Source organism: Pseudorca crassidens, chromosome 8, assembly GCF_039906515.1.
Source record: "Pseudorca crassidens isolate mPseCra1 chromosome 8, mPseCra1.hap1, whole genome shotgun sequence".
NCBI classification, from domain to species: Eukaryota; Metazoa; Chordata; class Mammalia; order Artiodactyla; family Delphinidae; genus Pseudorca; species Pseudorca crassidens.
In genome coordinates this window covers 75,549,733-75,574,438 of record NC_090303.1, presented here as the reverse complement: position 1 = coordinate 75,574,438, position 24,706 = coordinate 75,549,733, and the positions used below count along the sequence as shown (strand labels likewise).

General features: G+C 40.9%; 1 protein-coding gene across 1 annotated transcript in view; it reads left to right on the top strand.

The window, feature by feature from the left end:
• Positions 1–981: 981 nt before the first annotated feature.
• CTTNBP2 (cortactin binding protein 2) overlaps positions 982–24,706 on the top strand; it is a 154,496-nt gene continuing 130,771 nt past the window's right edge. The window contains exons 1-2 of the mRNA XM_067746820.1: positions 982–1,150; positions 12,946–13,053. Of these exons, the coding sequence (XP_067602921.1) occupies positions 1,070–1,150; positions 12,946–13,053 (189 nt within the window). The 5' untranslated portion in view covers positions 982–1,069. The remainder of the gene's footprint in view (positions 1,151–12,945; positions 13,054–24,706) is intronic.

Genomic DNA, 24,706 nt, shown 5'->3' with positions numbered 1-24,706 from the left:
GTCTTGATAAGGTGATAGATTTTCACATCCTAGGAATTGGCAGGAAAGGGTAGGAACTGAATCCGATGTGGGAAGGGAAAATTAAGAGCTTGAGCCTAACTCACTCATCTCATGAGATACCTTCTGAGACCTATAATTCCCATAAAATCAATTTTTAGGCAAGTTTTTATTTTCTTTTTGTTTTTTGGTGTGTGTGTCCCCACCACATGGGAGTAATTCTTTTAAATTCTCTTAAAAGTAGAGAGCTTTCTTTTACAAGCGATGACACTTAACACTTCTTGGTTAGCCCTTCAGAAAATCACTCAGTTTTGCGGTAAAGAACGAAAAAGTGCCTTGCTTCACCTTTCTTGAAAAGAGATTGTATAGAAAGGTAGGGCTGAGGGGCCGGGTGTAACGTAATAAAGGGTAGCAGCACGCATTTTGATCTGGAAGTTGATGGTTTTGAGAGAAGGAGAATCAAACAAAGGCAGGCATATACACCAAATGGGTAAAAACGCCCTGGCGGCAGTATTGGATGTAAAAAAAATTTTTTTCTTTTTCTTTTTTTAAGAAAAAAGCAAAGGGTGCCTTCTGTGTTTTCTAGAGGTGGGCTAGAGATGGGGCTGAAGTGAAGGACTTTCCTGGCTCTAACAGAGAATTCGGATTAGGGAGGCCGGGCATTTAATCGGTCCGTCGTTGCCCCGCCGGCTCGGTGGGGCCGTGTCAGGCGAATCAGCTCTTGGGCGCCTTCTTTCCTTCGCCTCGCCCTGGAGCTTTGATTCTGCCCTCTGCGCTCCGGGCCTTAACCCGGCCTGGGCACGTGCCCAGTTCTCTCACCTCAAGGAGCCGGCTGATGGCTGGCAGCCCCGGGCGGGGACCAGGCGGCGGCGGGCGGCGCACCGGCGCGCAGCGAGTTAAGGCGGCGGGGGCGGCGGCGAGGGGGCGGAGGGAGCGCTGCAGCGGCGGCGGCGGCCCGGCTGCGAGCGCCCGCGTCCCCGGAGCGCCGCGGGTTAAGCGCCGCCCGCCGCCGCGAGGGCTGAACCCGGAGCTGCCGCTCCGAGCTCGCATTCGGATCCGCTAGAGCAGGAAGATGGCGACGGACGGCGCGAGCTGCGAGCCCGACTTCTCCCGCGCCGCAGAGGAGGCGGCGAGGGCCCCGGCGGAGGCGGCGGTAACCGAGGTCCCAGGGTGGGCGCGGGGTTCCGGGGTGGGAGCCCCCGGGGCGCCCTGCCAGCCCGGGCTCTTCCGGGTGCGCTCTCCTCGGGGTGCCCCCTCCTCGGGGTGCCTCATCCCCCGAGGCCGGGGCGAGGCGGCCGCCTGGGTTGGGGATACCGCCTGTCCTTTCCGAGCCTCGCGGGAAGCAGCCCCGGTCCGCCCGGTTCTCGGGGCTCCCTGCGTGTGGCCTCTGTACCCACTTCCTCTGCTTCGGTCGGGTTTGGCCAGGGGTGAGGGCTGGGGTGTGTTTCCCGGCGAACTGGACACCCTCCCATTGTTGGCCTCTCTCTGCGCGCGTGGCTGTGGGCGCGTGTCTCGGGGGTGCCTGGCACCTCTCAGCGGACCCGGAGAGCAGCGAGGGGGAGGCGGGTTGGCGCCGAGCAGGTGTGGGGATGCCCATTGTGTGTGTGCGTGTGTGTGTATTCATTCGTGTGCCTGAGACCCCTTGGGAGAGACCCCTTGGGAGAGGCCCCATGCCCAGCTGTAGGCGCTGCTGCCGCTGAGCGCCGGCGCTTTGGGTCCCAGCTGCCTGCTACCCCATCACTTGGTGATGGGGATTGGGGTTGGGGCGGGGGAGGTGTCCTCGTTCTTCCCGAGACTATGCCCCGGCGAGGTGGAGGTTCAACACCTGGTATCAATACAGTGTGTTTCTTCCCTGGGGTCTAGAAGCCAAATGAGCTTCCATCCATCGCTGGTCCCTACTTTCACCCCCAGAATCTCCCCGTGCACAGAGGCTCATCGGTTGGTTTCCAGCCCGTACCTTAGGGGAAGGCTGATCCCACATTTCCTGCGTGGAAATGTTTTTGGGGTTTGGGAAGCAGCTTGGTAGGAGCTGCAAGAATCTGCAAAGAAAGGCAGCTCTGGGAGCGCCTCCCACCCTAGGCGCGATTCTGCTGCTCCCCCAGGAGATTCCGGGTAGGATGCAGTGAGCCGAGCGTGGACGCCCCTCCGTTTTTCCCACTCATGACCTGACCAGACTCGGTGAGGGAGCAGCTGAGGGCAGGGCCAGGTGTGAATAGCCAGAGCTGCTTGAACTTCCTCCCCTTGCATTTGGAGGTAGGGCTTTCTGGAGAGGTAGAGGAGAGATGTGGAGGAAAGCTACTTGGGCATGAGAGGAGCTGAGCCTGGGAAGGAAAGAGAGAAACAGGGAGAGAAGGAAACACGGAGGCGGAGGGCTGCTGATTTCCACTTGTGAAACTGGCAAGTTTTGATTTGAAACTTTTAGGAAAATAGATTTTTCATTCTTTACGTAGAAAATGTGATCTTAAGATTTCGTATGAAATCTGCCTACTTGTGATGCAGGAAATCAGTTCCCCTGCGTGAAGTAAAAGAAGGTAGCTATTAAGACAACAAACCTCTCCGAGAAGTTGAAGTGTTTGGGTACCTTCATCCCCAAGAGATGGTAAGGGGAGGGGAGTGAGAGAAAAAAGAAAGAGGGGTGTGTTTCTTGTTTCCCAGGAAGGTTGAATTTGTTTGTTTAATTGACTTAAAATGGGTTTTTCTATTACCCTCAGTATTTTAATCACCTGACAATTAAATCAAAAACAGCTGAGTTATGCTCTGTAGCTGACCTATAGTTTTATTTGGTTAGATTATAAACAGAGCCTTAGACACTAAGCAGATTTTTTTGTTAACAAGTTCAGTGTTCCCTTTCTGCTGTTTAAAATTTTCAGGAGCCTGATTTTTAACTGCTTATAGGTAGAAGTTTGATCATTTCACCCTGGTTGATTTGAATAGCCACGGAAAAACTGTGAAAGTGAAACTCCTTTGTTATTTCCATAAAATCCTATAGGGTTCTGAGGAGATGCAATAAGAATTCTTAATATAGTATTTAAAAAAAGTTTGATACTTTAGTGAAATTTTAATGAGGGCTTCTTATGCAGTAAACTGAACATTTAACTTTTCACTTAATAAAGTATAGTCTGCCTATATCAGCTACTTGACCTATAGACTGATTTTTTTTTTTTTTTTTCTTGCGGGACGCGGGCCTCTCACTGTTGTGGCCTCTCCCGTTGCGGAGCACAGGCTCCGGACGCGCAGGCTCAGCGGCCATGGCTCACGGGCCCAGCCTCTCCGCGGCATGTGGGATCCTCCCAGACCAGGGCACGAACCCTTGTCCCCTGCATCGGCAGGCGGACTCTCAACCACTGCGCCACCAGGGAAGCCCCCTAGACTGAATTTTTAATTAAAGAAAAGTTAGGTTGAAGAATATTTGTCATTATAACTGCCTCTTATCTAATGATTAAAATTTAAAGGCATGTTGATGCATTTTGAGTTTATGGCAGCCGAGGACTTAATTTTTTAGTGGGTAATTCTTTTTTGAATTTTATTTCATTTCAAGTTGGTTTACTTATTATGCATTTTATATGTATATTTGGCAGTAATGAGTCAATGGAAACCCAAAGCAGTAGGCTATTTTCGAAAGTGAATGTTTTCACTAAGTTTTGACTATTTAGATTGTTGCTTAGAGACAAGTTTAATTTATAGTTTTCAGCTTAATATGATTTTCAGTGGAGTGCTTTAAATTTAGTTTGTGGTCCTTGTTCTTAGCTGCTTAAATCCTGAAAGCATCCCAAGTATAAGGCTAAGGTAACAGCTACATTATTCAATAGGGTCATATTAATAGTCTTTGCTGTGAACCATGCCGGAGACCTGGGTTATTTTCAGCACCTTAGCCAAATGTGATGACTCTTAGACTATATTGCTATGTCTACTCTGAAAATACGTCCTAATGGATAAGGCACTATGGAAAACAGAAATCTTCCAGCTTTTTATTGTCACCAAAGAATTTAAGAGTGAAAGGAAAATGTAGATCTTTTTAGAACTATGTTTGGGAAGCAGACCAACATTCTTGTCATTCTGGGCTTTTCTGGAGCAACTAATATACAAAAAGTAGATATAAATTTTGTTGTCATGGTGGTAGTGACAAGAAAAAACTTGGATAATTATTTTGTTAAAAATGCACAATAGTGATGTTAAACAAATTAGCAGCTGGCACCTTGAAAATTGTGTTTCCAGGTGACAGTACTGAACGTAAATGCAATAAAAAGAAACTTTTTAGCCAATTTTGCTAAGCTTTCTTTAAAAAATTACAGTTATGTGGCAGCTATAGAGTATTGAAAGTTTCACAGTATAATTTAGGTAAGAAATATTGTAGATTTAACACACATTACCAAATACATACTGAAGTGGAGACATTGTAACATCTTTGCTGTCCTAAAGTAAAACATTTCAGTGCTAGAACCTCACATGCACCAGGGAATCAAATCAAAGACCATGGTGTCATGAGAGGCACAAAAAATTTGCATTAGGAGTCTGGAGAAGAAGAGTCACAGGCAGGATTCCTAGTGGAAAGATCTGGAAACATTCCACAGAAGGATGGAGGACTTGAGCAAGGAGACTGCAGGTAGCTGTGTACAAGTGTGGTGGGTTTCTAGGGTTCCTTGAGAGGGGGCCTAGGGCAAAGATGAGCATAAAAGTTTCAGTCTCAAGTATGTGCTTTAGAAAAACTGCTTAAAGGTTGAAGAAATTGACAAAAATGATCCCCAAAGATAAGAATATAACTGAGTTTATCATGATGCTTCTTACTTTGTTTATTTTTAAATAGGTTATATATTTATGTTTGCATCTGTTTTTTGGACTTTATTATCGTTGTTGCTATCACTGTTATATTTCCCACAGGAGCAATTTTGTTTAGAGAAAAATATTTGTCCTCCTCTGTGATTGAATACATGCCTAGGCTAGACTGCCAGTTGGTTTTATCCTCCTGTGTTTCACATAACTTTATGAGGTGAGAAAATGGTTCACAGACTTAGTACTTAGCCATTTACAAATATCTGCTGTTGATCATATGCACAGCAAGGCCCTGGCTGGGAGAGAGCAGCCTCATCTTTCAAGAAGAGCAGTGTGGGTTTCATTTGTAAAAGCTAAGGTTTCTTAGCACAGTTCCAGGCACATTGTAGATGTTCCACCAATATTTATTGAATGAAGAAAATGAACACTCACCAAGAGACTGTGTCATAATTCTTAATGTTGATTGGCTAACTAGAAATTTTACTTCATGTGTTACTAGATTGTGATGAAACTGTTGTCCTGAAGTTTGTAGTAATTAACATTATAGATGTTAGAGGGCTCCTCTTGTTTGAGCACAATGACCCTGATTCTTATGGTTTTGGGTTTTTATTTTTATATTGTCCCCTTCTAAGCTGCTTTTCTCAATGATATTTCAGATACTTCACAGATTTTCTTTTTTTAAAATTTTAACTTAATTTCCAACATGGTTAGTTTTCCCTTTAAATTTTCCCTCTTCAAAACAATGGTTGAGGCTGGGGATGTGTAGGTGGAGGGATGGAAATTGCACCGCTCCCATCCCGAATTCTTCTAACAATAGAGTCAAGGCCAAATCACCCACTGGGGTGTGGAGGAGGGGATGGTTGAGAGGCGATCAAGAGGGAGATGCAGGGAAGTTTGGAAACAGGAAAAGGAAGTAGAAGGAAAGATTGGGCAGGAAGGAGGTTTGCAATAGTCTGCACATGTCTAGAAACGTGGGACTAGATTTCAGCTTTGAAGGTGCCCAGGAAGGATGGACAGTTTCTCTCCCTTCTGCCCCTGCATAGTTTACCACCTAAGCACTGTCTGATTATTGCTTTAGAAGGAGGCTTTATTTGAATGCACTTGATTGTATTCTTCTCTGTTGGAGCTCCTTTGCAGGACTAATATAACAGGGAAAAGGAAACTTGTCTTTGATGATTAGGTAAAGAAATGGAGAACAGTTACAAAAGAGATGATGATAATGATGACATTGAAAGCAGAGGATTTTAAAAATTTTACTTTAATTTCTTAAAATAACTTGCACAAAATATTGAGATCATATTATTAATGCTGTGCACAGTGTGGTGCCATCCATGTAGAAATCCTGGTTTAAGAGAAAAAAATTGTCTTGGAATAAATTGTTAGTAAATAACCAAATAGGTTGAACATGGATGTAAAGTGTTATTATAGTAAGTGCAGTAGAGCCCACATTGTTACGTGGAATGGACACTTCTTTGCAAATGATTTGGTTTTGACATTTTTATATTTCATTGAAAAGGCAACAAGGTAATGCCAAAGGCCTGAGTTCTTCTACAGAAGGGCCTTGTAAATGTAAGAAGATCATTTAGTCACTCATGTCTCAGCTCTTCGCTTGAAAATCAGCGTGCTGACCGTTGCCACCTGCAGATAATTGAAGTGATAGTCTTCAATGCATTCTAAGCTCCTTAAAGGACAATTACTGGATCTGGGTGCCAGCTCACACGTGAAAATGATCCATGTCCCACATAGGGGTGGTGTTAACATTGAAAAACTGAGTTACGATGGAAATAGACATTTGCTTTATCTGAGATGTGGTCCTTTTTTTCCTCCAAAGTAAAAATGGAGGCTGAGAGGAGATCTAAAAGGAGGAAACGGGAGGTAGCTGCACTTAATTACCAGAGGCTACTGCCCCTAACTGAGCCACGTTTGTGCTTTTCATTCCCATTTTCTCGAACTTGAAATTAATTACATCTATTACCAGGTTTCCTTCCTGAGGGTCTGTTTACTTGTTGGTTTTACTTCCTTCTAATGCACTGAGTTGCTTGTCTTGCATGACAGACCCCGGGTGGGGGTGGCATGGTTGATTTGAGGTGCATGGCCATGGAGAATTGATCCCAAGTTCTCAGCATGTGGCTTTAAAGGCACACGCCAAGTTGCCCTACTTTAGGTTACTGTAAATGGTTTTTGAAAAATGAATGAAAATGATTGATCAGTTACTTAGTTGCCCCCAGAGTGGGCCATAATATTGTACCTAATAAGACTAGTATATCCGTTTACACATCATTTACATGGTTTGTGTTGTTATACTGAGTGAAAGAGGCATTTTCACACCAAAAGCAGGAGGCATATATGTTAGGTAAAATCATGTAAAGATGTAATACTCTTGCTGTCCTGACACTTCTAGTAGAGGTGAGAAAATAGAGTAAATATGGATAAGTAAATTTAATATAGTGAGGAAATACACAAGGCAGGGCATGATTAATTGTAAATCAACGAATAGAACCGACTCTAAGACTGAACTGAGAAAATGAGAGATTTATGTGTCTGGAAAGACATAAGGAAGTGGGATTCGAGCTGTGTCCTGAAGAAAATGGGATTCAGACGAATTAGAGGAGAAAGAAGGATTAGGAAGAACGAAATTAGAGGTATGCAGCCCTGGGCAGAAAAACTCTTACCTCCCTCTAGAGAGAAGTCAGGAGGAATAATCTCAAAGCAAGACATAACTGCAGAAATAGTTTGAAATAGTTTTAGACCATGGAAACACGTACTTTCCATCGTGAAAATCCTCATAACTGGCCAAATTCACATTTTAAAAATAATGTAAGGGTTCTTTTTAATTTTTTCATGTTAATGATAGTGTTCACATTTTGCTTTTTCTCCTTAATCTCAGGACGAGTTTCATTGCTTTTCCCTTCCTTACAGCCTTTTTTATTCATTCCCAAAGCATAAATCTTGCTTACACAGGAAGTTCTGAATGCATTATTAATTATTAGTACCCACTATTAAACTGGGAGGAAAATACATTTCTGTTACTTCTGAGTAAAGAGGCAAACTCAATTTTCTTCAAATATTTCTCAAAGGCTTCAATGAATGACCTAAATTTCCTCAGTCCAGTAATCCAGTTACTCTGATGGTATGTGAAATCAGGACATTTGGTGTCTGGAAGAGATTTTAAAGATCACTTAGTACAACATTCTCTTTTTACCACTGAGAAACCGGAGGTCCAAAGAGATGAAATAAGGTTCTTTCAGTCCATCTGCTTTCTCAGGTACCCCTCCTCCCTCCCTTGTAAATTCATTGATCAAATGTAGGCACAACCCACTAGATTTGAAACTGGAGGAGATGCTCTTGGTGTCTGTGAGAGAAGCCAGAGAACATGTTTGGCTTTGTGTCTGGTCACTAGATTTTCACCATAGCTGATGTGTTTGGGCAAAGATCTGAGGGACACTTCTGCCACTGTGACTCATAATAACTCCTGAAGGCTTTTATGGTACCCATCAATGTGCTCACCCCATTAATTCCTAAAGGATACAGGTAAGGGTCTTCTGGTGCTTTTTGGCTGTGACTGTCGAATTCCCTACATAAACCGAGTATTTTAGATTTGTTTCTTTCAGGAAGAGTGGGAGGAGAGTGATAGTGGAGGAAACTTGGTATTGGCCTATGTTCAGTTGGCAAGTTAAGATGACAGTTCAGCCAGGTTCTATTTTGTCATCTTCCTCCCTTTCCCTCCCTCTCTCCGAGCCTATAGGAGACTATCCAGAAGAATGCCATCCCCACACCTGCTCCGCATAATTCAGAGCTGTTGCAGACTGCTGTGTTGAACAGGAAGAGTTTGAGGTTGTGTCTCCTCTTTCATGTATATATGCCCCAAAGAAGTCTTTCTATCTGATGGCCAGACTCTGGATTAGTTTAAGCTGCCTGTGCCAGATTTTTAAAAATAGGTGTTAAGAAGTGCTTTTCCTAGAGTACTTTTCCTGGCAGACATCAAACGTGACAGGCAGGGGAGTGGCCTGCGGAGCTGAAATCTACCAGTTTCTTTTTTTTCCCTTTACTTTCTGAGTGCCTTGCCATCACTAAAAAATGAGATTTGGATTTTTCTCTGTTAATTAGGAAAAGCTGTTGCAGTAGTAATAAAGCTTAGTCTCTGAACATGTCTGCTTTGTTTTTTTGGGGGGTGGGGAGGCATGGGTATCATGTTGGCTTAGGTGCCTTTATGGAGATCCTAATGTTTTATGTGAGTGTGGCATTTAGATCTATCCGGTCTTGTCTCTTCTTTTGAAAATTCGGTTATCAAGTTAGTCTTTTAAAATATTACATGATTTATCATCAAAAAATGAGAGGATGAGAGGAAACTTTTGTAGGTGATGGATTTGTTTGTAGCATAGATTGTGGTGAAGCTTTCCCGGGTATATATACTTATCTTCAAACTCATCAAATTGTATACATTAAAAATGTACAGCATTTTTATGTCAATTTTACCTTGAAGTGGGTTAAAAATTACACAAGTTAGAATAATTATTTTGCTCTTAAACCAAGAAACTTTAATAATGGCTTTTTCTATATCTAAGTACTTTTGCACTATAAGTGCATCAGGTCAGATAAATGACGCTTAATATGAAACAATAATAGTTTTTTTAATGGGATTTTTGCTTCTGAGCTTCTTTATTTTTCTAAAACTACCAAAATGTTTTGAATTTATTTGTAAAATACTGAGAGTCCTAAGACCTGTAACATAATTCATGTACTTTCTTTTATCCAGTTTTGCCGGAATAGGGAATGAAAACATCAAGTATTGGAGAATGACCCTTTGAAAATATTCTTATAATATTTTTATGATTGAAGGCCGGCATTAGAAGTGTCTTTAGTGAGGAAGTGGCGGTGAGACGTAGGGGAGAGAGAAGCAGGCAGACAGATGCACTCAATGTTTAAAATAATACATCACTTAATATATTTTGATGGGAGACAGATTTTTTTTAACATTCTCTGTAGCATAATTTATGGTTTAGCAAGAATCCTTGTAACAGTGTTTCTTTAATGAATTTTCCTTTTTATTGACGGTGATGTATTAAAAAATAGACGTGTTGGTTGCCGGTCACATGTTGTGATGTTGATGATGATGGAACCAGGGCAAGCTCTCCTGACTCTAATGTGAATCAGAATCTTGGCAATGTCTTTCATAATTTATTAGCTTTTAAAATGGAGTGCTTTGCTTGGGAAGCTTCAGGGAAACAAGGACAATAAAATGTACAATTAATTAAAATCTTTAGAACCACCAGCAGTAGCATTAATAAAATGTTACCATCTAATGCACATAGAATTGCATCTAACTCTCCCATCTCAGTGGGGAAAAACCAGGATAAAAGAGTCTTTCATCATAGTCAATAAACTGAGTTTATTGGACTTGGGCTGATAGATTTTCAAAGAAATAGGCTCATAGCCAATAGCCCTCCTCCCTACATAAAACATCTGGGTGCTCTCAGCTTTAATAATAACAGTCACCTGCCTTTATTTAGTACTTCATTGACATGTTCCTTTTTTTTAATCGAAGTATAGTTGATTTACAGTGTTATGTTAATTTCTGCTATACAGCAAAGTGATTCAGTTATACATACATATGTATGTACATACATACATACATATATATACACATTCTTTTGTTATATTCTTTTCCATTATGTTTTTTCATAAGATACTGAATATAGTTCTCTGAGCTATACATATACAGTAGGACCTTGTTGTTTATTCATCCTATATATAATAGCTCACATCTGCTAATCCCAAAATCCCACTCCATCCCTCCCCCAACCCCCTTGCGCTTGGCAACCTCAAGTGTGTTCTCTGTGTCCGTGAGTCTGTTTCTGTTTCGTAGATAGGTTCATTTGTGTCATATTTTAGATTCCACGTATAAGTGATATCATATTGTCTTTCTCTTTCTGACTTACTTCACTTAATATGATGATCTCTAGTTGCATCCATATTGCTGCAAATGGCATTATTTCATTCTTTTTTATGGCTGAGTAGCATTCCATTGTATATATGTACCACATCTTTATCCATTCATCTGTCGGTGGACATTTAGGTTGTTTCCATGTCTTGGCTGTTGTGAATAGTGCTGCTGTGAACATGGGGGTGTATGTCATTGATAAGTTCTTGTTTAATCCTCACAAGAACTTTGTGGGATAGATGTTGGGATTTCTTTTATATAGATGAGAAAACAGACTCAGATAAGTTACAGAATGCTTCTCCAAGTATCGTCTTTGGACCAGAACCACCAACAGCAGCGGGAGCACACAGAAAGGCAAATTCACAGCCCCACCTCAGAATCAAACTTCAAGGAGGGAGCCCAGCAATCTGTGTTAACAGATTGTTAATCTCCAGGTGATTCTTATGCCTGAATTTGAAAAGAACTGGGTTATAAGACTTACGTGAAATAAGTATGAATGGGAGCAGAATTTAAGCCCTAGTATATTGGACTTTACTATTCACAGAACATCCATAAGTTAACCTTCCAAACAAGGGTCTCCCAGAACTATCCATCCTGTAGGCTTGCTATAGGTTTTTTTCTTTTTTTCCATCCTTAGCCCCTGCCTTTACAAATAACTGCTCTGTTGAATGTATGTACGAAAAGAAACAGTTTTAAGAGGAAGATCCTTTGAAAATCTTTCTTCAGAGAGCCAGCTAGCTCTGGTCTCTTTCCCTTTTATACCATCATCTTCTTCCAGAAGGTTCTTTGGAAACTGAGAAGTGACCAGTTCTGGCCATACCTGTTTGGAAGTCCCTGGAATCGTTTATAGGCTTTGCTATGTTTACTTCTGTGTCATCACAGTGATAGTACAGTGTCAGATACATAGGTGCTAAACTAGTTCTCATTGGATCATTGATAGAATAGCACTGTTTTCATCTCTAGAATGTTGGCACTGTGCTGACAAAGTGTGCAGACAAATCCCAGTACTTGGTTGCAGTTTTGCCATTTCCTGGTTGTGTGAACTGCGTGCATTATCCGACTCCTGAGCTGTGGTTTCCTCATCCGAAAAATAGAGGGGATGATACCTATTTTATAGGTTAGATTTGGTTCTTTGAGAGTTCTTTGGAAACCACTGGGTGCTAGGCAGATGCGAAGGCATGTTCGGAAACGTCCTGAAGACTGGCTTCTGAGGTCGGGTGTCCTGAGACGTTTGGGGATGAACGTGTGCTCCCCTCCCTCTGATGGCGACTGGGTTTGTCAAATGAGTCTCCACGGAAGGGAGAAGTGGACTGTGTGCTGTAGAGGAAGCTGGGGCTGTGGACTCACCCAGGCCCGGCTGTGAGCACGCTAACGCGTCATCTCTCAGCTTCATCTATAAGATGGCTATCAGCAGACCTGCTTGTAAAAGTTGTTGTGAGGAAAGAGGGCAGAGTTGGAGACAAGAGAGTTGGGAACCAGACTCGCCTGACCACAGGCCCAGATGACTGCATGTGGGTGGCAGGCCAGGCCTCTTACAAGCACACTACATGTGCGTGTGTGTGTTTGGTCGCGGGTAGCACAGAGCATGCTTCTTCTAAAGGGGCAGCTGCTACTTGGCTCTGCGGATTATTACCCTGTGGGAATGTGAATCTGGGGTTACCCGGTCATCTGAGTTTTGAGGGGAAGCCAGCGATCTGGATCTTTGGGTGACATCTTTAGATTTTCTTAGCACTGACTGAATAAAACAAAACACTTTGTGGCCCAAGTAACACACATCTGTGGGCCAGATTTGGCTGTAGGCTGCTAGCTGGTGGCCTCTGCTGCAGTGTTCTATAAACATGACCTGTTATTATTGGAAGTCTTGGAATTTATAATAACCTCACAGGAGCCTTTATGTTGGGGCCCTTCGAGCAATACGTTCGTGCTCTCTTTGCTACCTTTGCAACTTCTCCCCAACACACCCTGGGCCTGTTTTGATACAAACTCCAGGGACTTTAAATTTGTATTGCACAGTATAATTTAAAGAGATCCTGAAGCTGGGTGGGGAGGCAGGCTAGGAAAATAGATCTCAGTGGAGAGATTTGGGATATTGGCACTGTGGTTTTTACCTCTCCTAGAAGGTCAGACCGTGGATTGCTGCCAGACGGGGCCCCTCGGGTTTGCTGAGCCACTGGGATAAAAATGGTCCATTGCATACCTTTAGGAAGTTTTTTCATTTTTTAAAATTTGTGTTACAGAAAAAAGACTTCGATGTGGACAACCTCAGTAAATCAGAGCTTCGGATGCTCCTCAGCGTGATGGAAGGGGAGCTGGAGGCCAGAGACCTCGTCATCGAGGCCCTGCGGGTAAGAACCTTCTAGGGCCGAGTCCCATTTCTATATCATTTTCTTTTCTCAAATGGCCAGTGGCAAAGCTGCTGCTTCTTAATTTTTGAGTCATGTAGATTTAAAATGTTACATCAGGTTAAAATGTGCCCTTTACCCCAGATACCAACCCATAACCTTGATAAGCCCAAACACACACTGAGGTCAGATGGTCATTGAAAGGAGGGGGAATGATTCTAAACCGTTTAATTTGAGGAACTTGAGAATTAAGCTGTATTGCTTCTGAAATCCTTTTATGTTTCCCATATGTATTTGGTTAAAGACACAAGTTCTCAGAAAATTGGTAGCTTGGTATCCTAAACATATGTGAGGCCAGTGAGGAAAAACTAAGAGAATCATTTATAAAAGAAATTGCTGAAAATAGAGGTTTTTTTCCTTCATGTATAAATTATGATTTCTTATTTTCAGAGACTCTTGAGTTAAAAACTAAATGTTTATATGTACATAATGTATCTTCGAATAGTTTTATTACTTTTTTCATCTGATCTTACAGTAATTTTTAACTTTCCATAATTTGCAAAGAATTATCTTCCAGTATATTAGAATACCTCAGTAAAGTTTTGTTTCCTTAAAAATTATGTTAGAAAATTCTACATCAAGAAAGTTTAGGGCTTCCCTGGTGGCGCAGTGGTCGAGAGTCCGCCTGCCGATGCAGGGGACACGGGTTTGTGCCCCGGTCCGGGAAGAGCCCACATGCCGCGGAGCGGCTGGGCCCGTGGGCCATGGCTGCTGAGCCTGCGCGTCTGGAGCCTGTGCTCCGCAACGGGAGAGGCCACAACAGTGAGAGGCCTGCGTACCGCAAAAAAAAAAACAAAGCTTAACTGGTCACTCCCAAGATTGCGCTTGTTTTGCTATGTGAGCCAAACTTAAGGTTTTATTTTCCTCTTTTATATTTAATACTTTGTATGTAATCAGGTGTTTCCTGACTCTTGGTCATTTGACCGAGAGGGATATATTTATTACACAGGAAGTATGGATTTATTTTTTTCACCAGGGAATATTTCCTCAAACTTTGTCTTAGGGAGTTTATTTTAACAAGTGAAACTCTGTGGAATGTATCAATAAAAACAAGGTTGCCCCTGTGGGTGCTAATATGGTGGGGAAAGAGAGAACGGTGGACGGTCAGACATAATGGAGATGGTGGACACGCTGAGAATCCAGTGGGGCAAGGGGCAACAGTTCCTGAAATAATGAGTTAAGTACATTTTCATAACCTGGAAATTGGTATAGTGGGGATAATAATTATTCTTCAATCTGATGACAGAGAATGATGGGCTCAGAAAAAGTGGAGTGTGATTATACCAGCTCCATGCCAGTGATGAATTGAGGGTGTTGCTTTTTGAACGATAAGAATTGCTAAGTAGACTTGTGCACAGTTTGATAGTGAGAGGTATTCTTCCTGTTTCACTTTTGGGACATTTGCACTGTTTGCCAGTGTATATTTTCTTGAATGAACTTTGGGGGAGAGAGGCTAAGGCAGTGCATCACTCAGATCTGTGACCCTCAGCCCAAGGAGAGAACAAGGCAGCAGTCACCTGTGAGGCCAGTAGTGTAGCTTCTTGAGAGCAAAGAGATGTGAGGGCTTCAGTTCTCCCTTAGGTATTTCTCTGTCCCTCTCTATTCACCTGTAAAAGGCATCAGCACCGTGGCATTGCCCTCTGCTCACACAAATGTTGGAGCATTTAGCAGAGTCTGTGTTTTTATATATCACCTTAGCAACCACATGTATTTTTCATTTTTACTTAATTGCGATACTTTCAAACTTGAGCAGAGGTAAAGGCTTGCTAATGATCAGGGCTTGCCAAACTGAAAGTTTTTCATAGAATCAAAGCACGTTGGAGCTGCAAGGAGCCTTAGGTGATATTCTAGTTCAGGATTTGCATATCTATCAGACCTAGTTTTTCATTTTCATAAAATACTTTGTATTACCCTTTTACTATGCTGAAATGAAATGTATGGAAAATTGCATATGTAAGTAGGCTATGTTAATAATAACGAATACATTGCCCTAATTGTGATAAAAAGTAACAGGAGAGTAATTTATAATAAAATATTAGGTGTTTCAACATATAACTGCTCAGGCATGACTAGTGGAAGACATGATAAAATAGATGGCTGTTCCCACCTATTCCCATAACATTGACATGAGTGCAGTCGTTGCAAAAGAATCCTGATCCACACGTGCCATGTCATTGACTTGGGTACAGGGAGCAGATTTACTATTGGTGAGGTGATTTTTCTGAAATGGTGAATGACACTTGGTAAAGTTCCCAACAAAAGCAGACATTTACATGACAGTTGAATGGCTGAAAAATTTAGTGTTCATTAAAACTGAATTAAAACAACTTGTTTATGTGTGGAAAGAAGTTACTCTTTAGGCTCAGATAGTCATACTGAAGGTTCTAATGAAAGGAATGAGCAGAGGGACATTTGAAAATTCTGGGGACTTGGGACAGTTCCTGAATGTGTAGCAAACCCCTAGCCCTGTTCCCTAAGTGCCAGTCACTGTGAAAACTAATTGTTCTTGCTTATTTCCAAGACCTCTAGGGTACTGCCCCTGTGGAGGACCACTGGCTGATACCAGTCTCTTTTATTTATAGACTGAAATCAAACAAACAATAAGGAAGTCCAAAGAGATTGAGACTTCTCAGGTTGAAAATGTGACATGCCAGAACTTGGCATGTTTGGAGATTCTTAAAACCTTTCGTCCCTTTTTAACATTGAGAATTGTGATTGATTTGTTTAGATCATTGCATTTTTAGGAGTAGGTAATAATGTAATTTTCATATACCTGTTGTAGCTGTGGTGGACTCACTGTGGTGATTTACTGATTGACTATTCCCTTGGGGGCATTAGTTGGAACTGGTGAAACTAGTGAAATATTTACTTGGGTCCAGATGTGCCCTTTAGTTACCTTTTCCTTTAACAGTAGAATATAATTTAGTGACTGGCTAGTGCCCCAGAAAGAAATTGGGAAGGAGAGAGAATGTGAAACTTTTATTTTTATTTCATATTATAAGATAAACTTATTCCTAAATTAAAAGTCAAAATCTAAATTAGTAAACAGTATTCAGTTGGGCGAAATACATTTTGTTTCAAGAAAAAGTCAAAAGTACTTTCTCAGTATAGTAAAGATTTTTGAATTTAATATGTAAATTGTGATTTTTTTTTGAGATACAAGATGCCTAATTTGTGCCCTGAATTTTATTAAAATTTAGAAATGATTTCTGTTGTGAGGCATTCAAACTCTTTAGAATTTTAGAAACTTTAAAAAGGTATTTCAGACCAAGCTGTTTTACTTTTTTAATCGTGTTATCCTGATGCTCTTGATTGTCAGGTTACCATGAAAAGTTGCATAGATCATTGAATTAATGGCCATAGACTTGTCAGGACAATCCATAAATATGATTTTGGGGGAAGGGTGTCAGGAAATTACAATATATATTTTGGTACTTTTACTGTTTTCAGATGTTTAAGGTAAAAATATTTCTCAGTAAGTTTACGACTCTATAACAGATATAATATTCTAGACATTAATTTTTATTGGGGGGAAATTATATTTTAAAAAGAGCAATATTAATGGAAAATCTGAATTGCATAAAGCTGCTTAAATGTAATATGTTTTAATTTCATCGCATAAGAAATATTTTGTTTCTCAATGATTTCCCTCTCATTCACATAAAGTAGGAATAAATTGTTGAATGAATATATTCTGTATCAAATAAAATCTAGAAAATACTTTGGAGTTTAATAAAGAATGTGTGCAACAAGAAGCAGCTATATTTTCTGAAAACCAAGATAGACACAGAGGCTTCTGAATCAAACTTAATTGAATGTTCAAGATATGAATATACAACTTAATCCAGAAATCATTATTTCAGTGCTCAGTGTTTAGTTTGTGGAATCCTCTGGCCCTCACTCCCTTTTCCCTCTTGCTACTAGTATTTTTACCAGCATCTTACTCAAAGGGGAGACAAAGGCAGAAGATGAAAATGCTGTAATTATAAAATTTTAAGGGTTAAAATTGTTTTAGCCTCCATTTTTACAGGGTCTAGCCCGCTTTCATTAGCATGAGTTTATGTAAATATTATATCATTGAAACAATGAATTCCTTGGGCAGGTAGCTCCAGATTTGCCTTCTTTTTCCATTTGGATTAGATAAATGAGAATTAACACTATTAACAGACAGGGCAGTTCTTCATCCTAACCAGTAGTCACTATAGAGTGACCGTATAATCCAGATTTTCAAGTCTTATTCGCACTGAAACTTGAAGAAGTTAGCCAGTTTAACATTTCCTCAGATAGACAGCATTTGTAGCCCTTGTATCATAGGGGATATCAGATTTTAGAACTGACTTGGCAAGCAGCTGCAACAAAGAGACCCAAAGTATAATAGATTAAATAAGTAGCTCATTTCTCACATACCATTCTGGAGATGACTGATCTCTGCTGGAGGGGCAGCTCTGTGCCAAGTGGTCTTCAGCTACCCAGGTGGCTTATTGCTCTCCTTTAGGGAATTAGCGTCTTCTGTACGGTTGAAACTTGGTCAGTGCCACCTCCACATCCCAACCTACGGTGAAGGGTGGGGGCAAGGGAGGAAATGAAGGAGAAGCAACTTCCTGTAAGCAGCGCACACACGTGCATTGGTGAGAACTTTTGTGGACGCACCTAGCTGCATAGGAAACAGGGAAATGTCACCTACTGACTGGCTACATGCTAGTGCTGTGGAGGAAGGGAGGAGCTTAGAGGACCCCTCACAACCCAATACAGCCCATTATCTTGGTGTAATGTTACCGTATACAGTGTCCTGGGATATGGCACAAGAAGATCCTTCTTTCTCCTTCCCTCAGTAGATAATTTGTTAAGTGCCTACTTTGTACCAGGCACAGAAAGTTTGAACTGAATGTCACTGGAGCTTTATTACAATGCCAAGATTGTTCCCATTTAGAAAATTCTTGTATCTTGACTTTATGTATTTAAAATTAATTGTTCTGAGTAGTGTCATTTGGGCCTAAGTTATACTTTCTCAGGCGGTGACTCAGTATGTATTTTGCCTAGAATATCTTCCTTTTTGAAAACCTGACCTTCCATTGGGTTCAAAACTAACTCAATTAAAAAAAAATTTTTAACGGTTTTGTTTTAAAGCAGGGTTTTTCCGCCCTCAGCATGATTGACACTTGGGGCCAGGTGTTTGTTGCTGCTGTTGTTGCAGGGAGGGGGCTATCTTCTGCACTGCAGGACGCTTTGTAGCCTCCCTGGCCTCTGTGTGCTCACTAGATGCCAGCAGCACCTCCCTAGTTGTGACAGCCAAAAAGGTCTCCAGATCACCCCCATTTGGGAAACACTGCTGTAAAGTAATACTGGTTAAGGAAATGCCACTTTCAAAACTATATTTGCTGAAATAAATATAAGAACTTTAATGATTCAAATATATTTTATGATACAGTGATTTTCCTGTGAAATATTTTTTCTCAAAGCTAAAAATTAATCTGAAAATGCCATTTTAACAAATTTCATGACTCTTTCAAAACATGCCACATATTTAAAATTGCATTATAGCTTCTTAGGCAGAACTTAAATGTTTTATTTTTAAAATTCAAAAACCTTTATGGCTGTATGTCTCAGTGCTGGAAACTTTACATAGAACGAAGTCAATCTTTTTAAATAAAATGAAAGCATTAAATAGAATAATGTTTCCACTCATTTTGAAAGCAGCTGCAAGTATACTAGAGAGTATTGTGAGGGTTTTCCTCGTATGACTTGTCTGCTAAATAATGATAAAAGAATAACATTCTGGTTTCAGCTAAGTAAAACACGCAGCCTTTTGTATTTCAAAATTCTCCTATGATTGCAGGCAGTTGACTGACCAAAACGTACCCTTTTTTGTGCTGTTTATTTTAATTAACGAATGAATTTGCTGAGCAGAGCTGAATTCGTGAAACATAAATTGTTTTCTTCCCCGTCTGCTGAGATAACGCCTTTGTTCTGCGTCTAGAAAAAGGAAGAGAGTTGACCAGACGTTGTGTTTTTTCTGCAAGCGAATGAGTTTTTCATAATATACAATAGCTGATGATTTTTAAATAGCATTGTATTTGGTCTAGTAGGGCAAACAGGAAATATCAATTTTGATTTTTTCGGAGAGACTTTATTTTCCCTGTTGAACATTTGCTATTAATGAAGGAAAAAAATAGAAGAATATCAGGCTGCTTTCTTTTTAATATTAGGGGTAGGGGATGAAGAGGTACAAACTATTAGGTATAAAATAAGCTACAAGGAAAAAAAAAAGAAAAAAATAAAATAAAATAAGCTACAAGGATATATTGTACAACACAACAGGGGATATAGTCAATATTTTGTAATAACTATAAATGGAGTATAACCTTTAAAAACTGAATCACTGTATCGTACTTATAGAATATTGTACGGCAACGGCACTTCAATAAAAAAATATATAAATGGAATCATATGGTAAAAAAAAAAGGTAATGATGCCATGAAAGCAAAGCGTTTATCACTACCATTTAATACGCAACTGATGTCACTCAAGTAACATTTTCTTCCTGATTATTAATAAATCAGTAGGATATCTGTGAGAACAAACTAAAGATGAAGGTTTCCCAGCTCAGTGATGTACCATTTGATCCACACTGGGTGCAGGATAGGTTCAGGGTTACAAATGGTATGAAACCAGGAATGTACTTTTGTACACTTCGAAGATTATCATAATTTGTGGGACTGTCAGTTCAATTAACCGTTACTTTAGAATTAGTTCCCTGTGATCTGAAAATAAAGGGTGTTCCTTTGAGGCATTCTGATAATATTTCAGCCATCTCATCTTAACCCTCAGTGGCTAAGCTACAAGTCATGGGTTCTTGTGGGAATTTCCTTTGCCACATATATGACTAATTCTATCTTGATTATAAGAAGAAACAAGGGTCTAAAGCAGTACCCAAAGTTCTACCCTCCTTCTCTTTGGTTGTGGTTACTTTGGGAAGAAAAGAGGTTTCAGGTTCTGCTTTTCAGTTTTCTGAGTCAAAATATAAATAGTTGTTGAACAAATAAGAAAGGAAAGGCTATATCCCATATTTCAAATGTAGTTGGACAGGGTGGGGAAAGGTGAGGGGATCCAGCATCCATTTCTTCAGCAGATGTTTATTGTCTTCAGACATGTCCTGGGCTTCGAGGGTCGTGACCGAGGGGTATGCTTTCTTTCTCATGGATCTTAGAGTCTAGTGGGAGAGATTGACATTAAACCAATAAACACAATATCTAAGGACAAATTATGATTATGAAAGAAAAGGAAAGAATGTTACGAGATTCAGGGTAGCTTACATTGGGTCAGAAAAGACTTCCCTGTGGAAGTGACGCTCCCTGAGACTTGAAGGAGGGATATCCTGAGCCCAGTTGGAAGAAGGGTGTTCAGGCAAAGGGAGCGGCACATTCAAAGGCCCTTGGAGAGGAAGGAGCTTGATACTTGATAGGAACTTCAGGAAACCAGACAGCAAGCAAGAGTGGCACAAGATCAGATACAGATGGTGGCTGGGGCCAGACCATGCTGGAGGGCGAAGGCTGTGGAAAGGCTGGATTTCATCCTACATCAGGTGGTCAGCTGTTGATGTGTTTAAGCTGGAGAATCCCAGTGATTTGATGTGCTGTTAAAGTCATCTTTTAAGAAAATGCAAAATTATAGTGTATTCTATTTTTTGTATCAGAAGTTTAATTTATTAAGTGTAAATATTTTTAGCTTATCACCACTTCCAAAGGAAAAATTACAAAGAACACCCTAGCTGTTGGGCAGACAAAAGTTTGTAGGAGAGCCATAGTAAAGAGGTAGAATGTCACAGTGGTTGTCTTAGAAATGTGAATATCTCAGATGCTTCCAAATATTGCCCTTGAAGAGGGCATGGAAAATGTGCTTGCTCATCACTTTTGTCACTTAGCCATGAACAGTGTTTTTCTTCAGAGGGTTAAGATGAGCTGATTATGGTTTTTAGTTAAGGTCTTGTGCACCTAAGATAAGATGGATAAGGTAAATCCTCCACTTGAAATTTTTTGAAAGGCAAAATTCTCTCTTCAGTTGTATTTTTTTTCCCCAATCCAGTTCTCCTCAGTTCAGCTTAGATTTTTAAATTAAATGAAATTTTGGTTAAAAGACCTCTTCTTTCATAACTTAGGTCTTTAGAACTTTACAGTAATCTTATCTGTTATAAAATCAAATGCCTTTTCAGCTTTTCCACAGAGGGTTGGGAAAAGGAGCAGAAGATTGCTTCACATAGTGCTAAAGATGACCTGGCAAGAATGTAAGATACATTTCAGCGCGGTCGGAATTTGTTCTGCTCCAGGACATCTATGTTGGCCTATTTTAAGTGGACCATTACAGGGCTTATGCTCACATAATTACCCCTTACAAAAATAAAATGCTAAAGCCGACAAGCTCTCCAGCAGCCCCGACCCCTTCTCATGACATTCTTCCATGGAAAACAGACCGTGGACAGAGTCTTCTCTTGGTGTCAGGCACTGCACTAGGCACCTTACCTGTATTAAAGTGGAGTTGCCTCTCCTATGGGTATTAGGTTTTAATGGTTAAAATAAAGCAGATAGTAAGCCCTTGGGAAGCTCTTAACTTACCAGTAAAGTACATGAGACATAGTTTTGTATATACAAGCCTGAGTAGTGATTTTTATGCACAGCATAGGTTGATTCTCACCAAGTTAGAAGGAAAGGACCATCTGTGTGCTGGTGTCTGGGCATTGCAGCTCTTCTGCCTTTAAGGAAGACTTTAAATCCCTAGGTAAATGGGGTTGGGTGGGTGCTTTAGTAGCACATCTCTCTGGCCTTAATGCAAAGTCATACGTTTGTCTGAATTCTAAGGATTAAACAAGGTCATACGCTGTAGCACCTAGCAAAGGATCTGACACGTAATAGGTGCTTGAAAAAAGTATTTGCATTTGAATCTCAGTTTGTGTCGGTAGAAAATATTTTCCCCTGCACTTTCTCCTCCTCACACTTTGAAAGTTATAGGACTAGACCTTGGTCACCTGCTTCCTGTCTAATAAAGTGGGCATTGCTTCTTATTTCTTAGGGTAGAACTCTCACTCCTCAAGTCAGAATTGGCCAGATGGAAACTAACGCTAATCTAGGCTACTAATTTATCCTTGCAGCCCCTAAGGCAGGCAGGAAAATAAGCAGTGGTAGGAAACAGATGGATATTTTGAACGATCAGACCACAGGCTGAAAAGAGGTAGAGTCAGCATCATTTCTGGGGGCTCCTGTGGTGGCTGTATGGGTCCTGAGTGAAGAGAAATGACTTGTCAGGTGTTGTCCAGACAACGTTTTCTAAAGTAAAATTATCCCCCGCCAAAAGAGGGCTTAGCAATTTTGGAAATTTCTCAAGTGTTTTGGGAATAGGATAATGTGTACTGTCAATTATTTTTAAAAGTGACGTTCTAAGTGTATAGAAATGGTGGGATAACAGTTAGACCTATGAACCGTTATAAATACTTATCCTACAGCTTGTCAGTCTGTTTCCCACATCTTCATATTTAGGCAGCATACGCTTTTGTATGTTAAATCTTTGATTTTCGGTGGCATTGCTTTAAACTTGGCATGAATCATTCTGTTTACAGCCACCTTTGTTCCTGGCCATCTAAAAGTGAAGAGGAAGGAGGTGGTTCAATCCTTTCAAACTATCATGTGATATCACTTATAGGTGGAATCTAAAAATGGATACAAATGAACTAACTTACAAAACAGAATCACAGATTTAGAAAACAAACTTATGGCTGCCAAAGGGGAAAGGTGGGAGGGGGTGAGGCATAAACCAGGAGGTGGAAATTAGCAGGCATACCCTTCCATAGAGAAAATAGGTAATCGATAAGGAACTGTTGTATAGCACATAGAACTCGGCTCAACACAGTGTAATCACCGGAAGAGAATATAAGACTGGTAAGAGTCTGAAAAAGAATATATAGATGTCTCTCTCTGTAAGTGAATCCAGGAGTTGTACACCAGAAAGAAACACAGCATTGTAAATCAGCTATACTCCACTATAAAAATAAATTACAAAAAAAAATCCTTTCAAACTAAAACAGTTTCTTTTCTACAACCTCCTTCCTTCACCCCATGATTGTGGTCTAGGCAGTAGGCAAACTGAAATCAAGAAAAGGGTCAATTCCATTTGACTCATGCTTCCAAGGAATCCTGAGGTTTGCTGCAGTTTCCAGCAGGCAGAATTTGGAGCAGGACGTGGGGATGGAATGGGACTTAACATTATTGAGTTTTTATTATGTGCTGGGCACTTCACATACATTATCTCCTGTCATCTGTATGAAATCGCTTGATCAGTTACAGTTGCCCACTTTAGGAATAGAGAAACAGCCTCTGAGAATCAATAAGCCATTTTCTCTCTGACTCCTAACCTTGGCTCTCACCATGCCTCTGCTTCAAAGGAAACATGGATGACACTAATCATTTTCCTAGAGCTGGAAGTTGTCATTCATGGAATCTTTATCTTACTTTAAATGCTGTGAATTCCCAGAACATTTCCCACACACCTGTAGTCAATTGTAAATATCAAAAGCTGCACAGAAATTGAAACTACACAGAAATTGTTGTTGGAAAGTCTTCTGTTTAATCAAGTGCTGTTCCCTCCCAAGTGACTGCAGGTAATTATAAACAGAAGTAAATGCGGCAAGACTTCTAAGATCTTATTGAATGGCAATTATGAAAATATAGAAGAGCATCATTGATTTTTTTTGAAATGTTCGTTTACTCACAAAGAGAGATCCCTTGGGAGGATCTTCCCTCTAGAAGTGTCTGAATCTTGTGATCAACACTCTAGAAGGTCCTAACCTATGATCCTGTCTGCTGGAGAGGAGAAAGGATGCAAAGATAATAACATTTTCCTGCTTTGTCATCTCTTGCTGTGTTACAAACCCCCCGGAGATGTAATGGTTTTAAAGAACAACAATCATTTATTTTGCTCACACGTCTGCAGTTGAGGCTGGGCTTTTTAGGGACCGCTCACCATCTGCACCTCACGTGGCAATGGGAGTAGGGTGGGGGGGTGGCTGGAGGATCTGCTTCAAGATGCCTCCCTCATGTGCTCGCTGCCTGCTGGGAGATCAGTGGAGACTATGGGCTGGGGGCTTGCGTTCCTCTCCATGGGCTGCTTGGGCTTTCTCGTCTCAGGGTGGCTAGGATTAATCAGTGAACATCCTAGGAGACAGGAAACAGAATCTTGTAGTGCCTTAAAGTTTGGGTCACAAGGTCACTTTCCATTATATTCTGTCAAGCAGTCACAGGAATCAGATTCAAGGGGAAGAGACATAGACCTGACCACCTGGGAGGAGTGTCAAAGAATTTGGGGATGATGTTTCAAAAACTCCAGAAAAGTGATACTTACTGAGCCCTATCTGCCAGAAGTACTCTTTAGGACTTTATGTAGATTATCTCATTTAATCCTCAGCTGTCTCCCTTGAAGGAGATGTATTGTCATCTCACTTTAAGGCTCGTGGTTAAGAAATGTGTTCTGTGTCACACAGCTGATGAGTGTGGAGCCAAAACTTGGACCCAGGCCTTTCTGACTGTAAGTGCATCTTCCTAACCACTCTCCT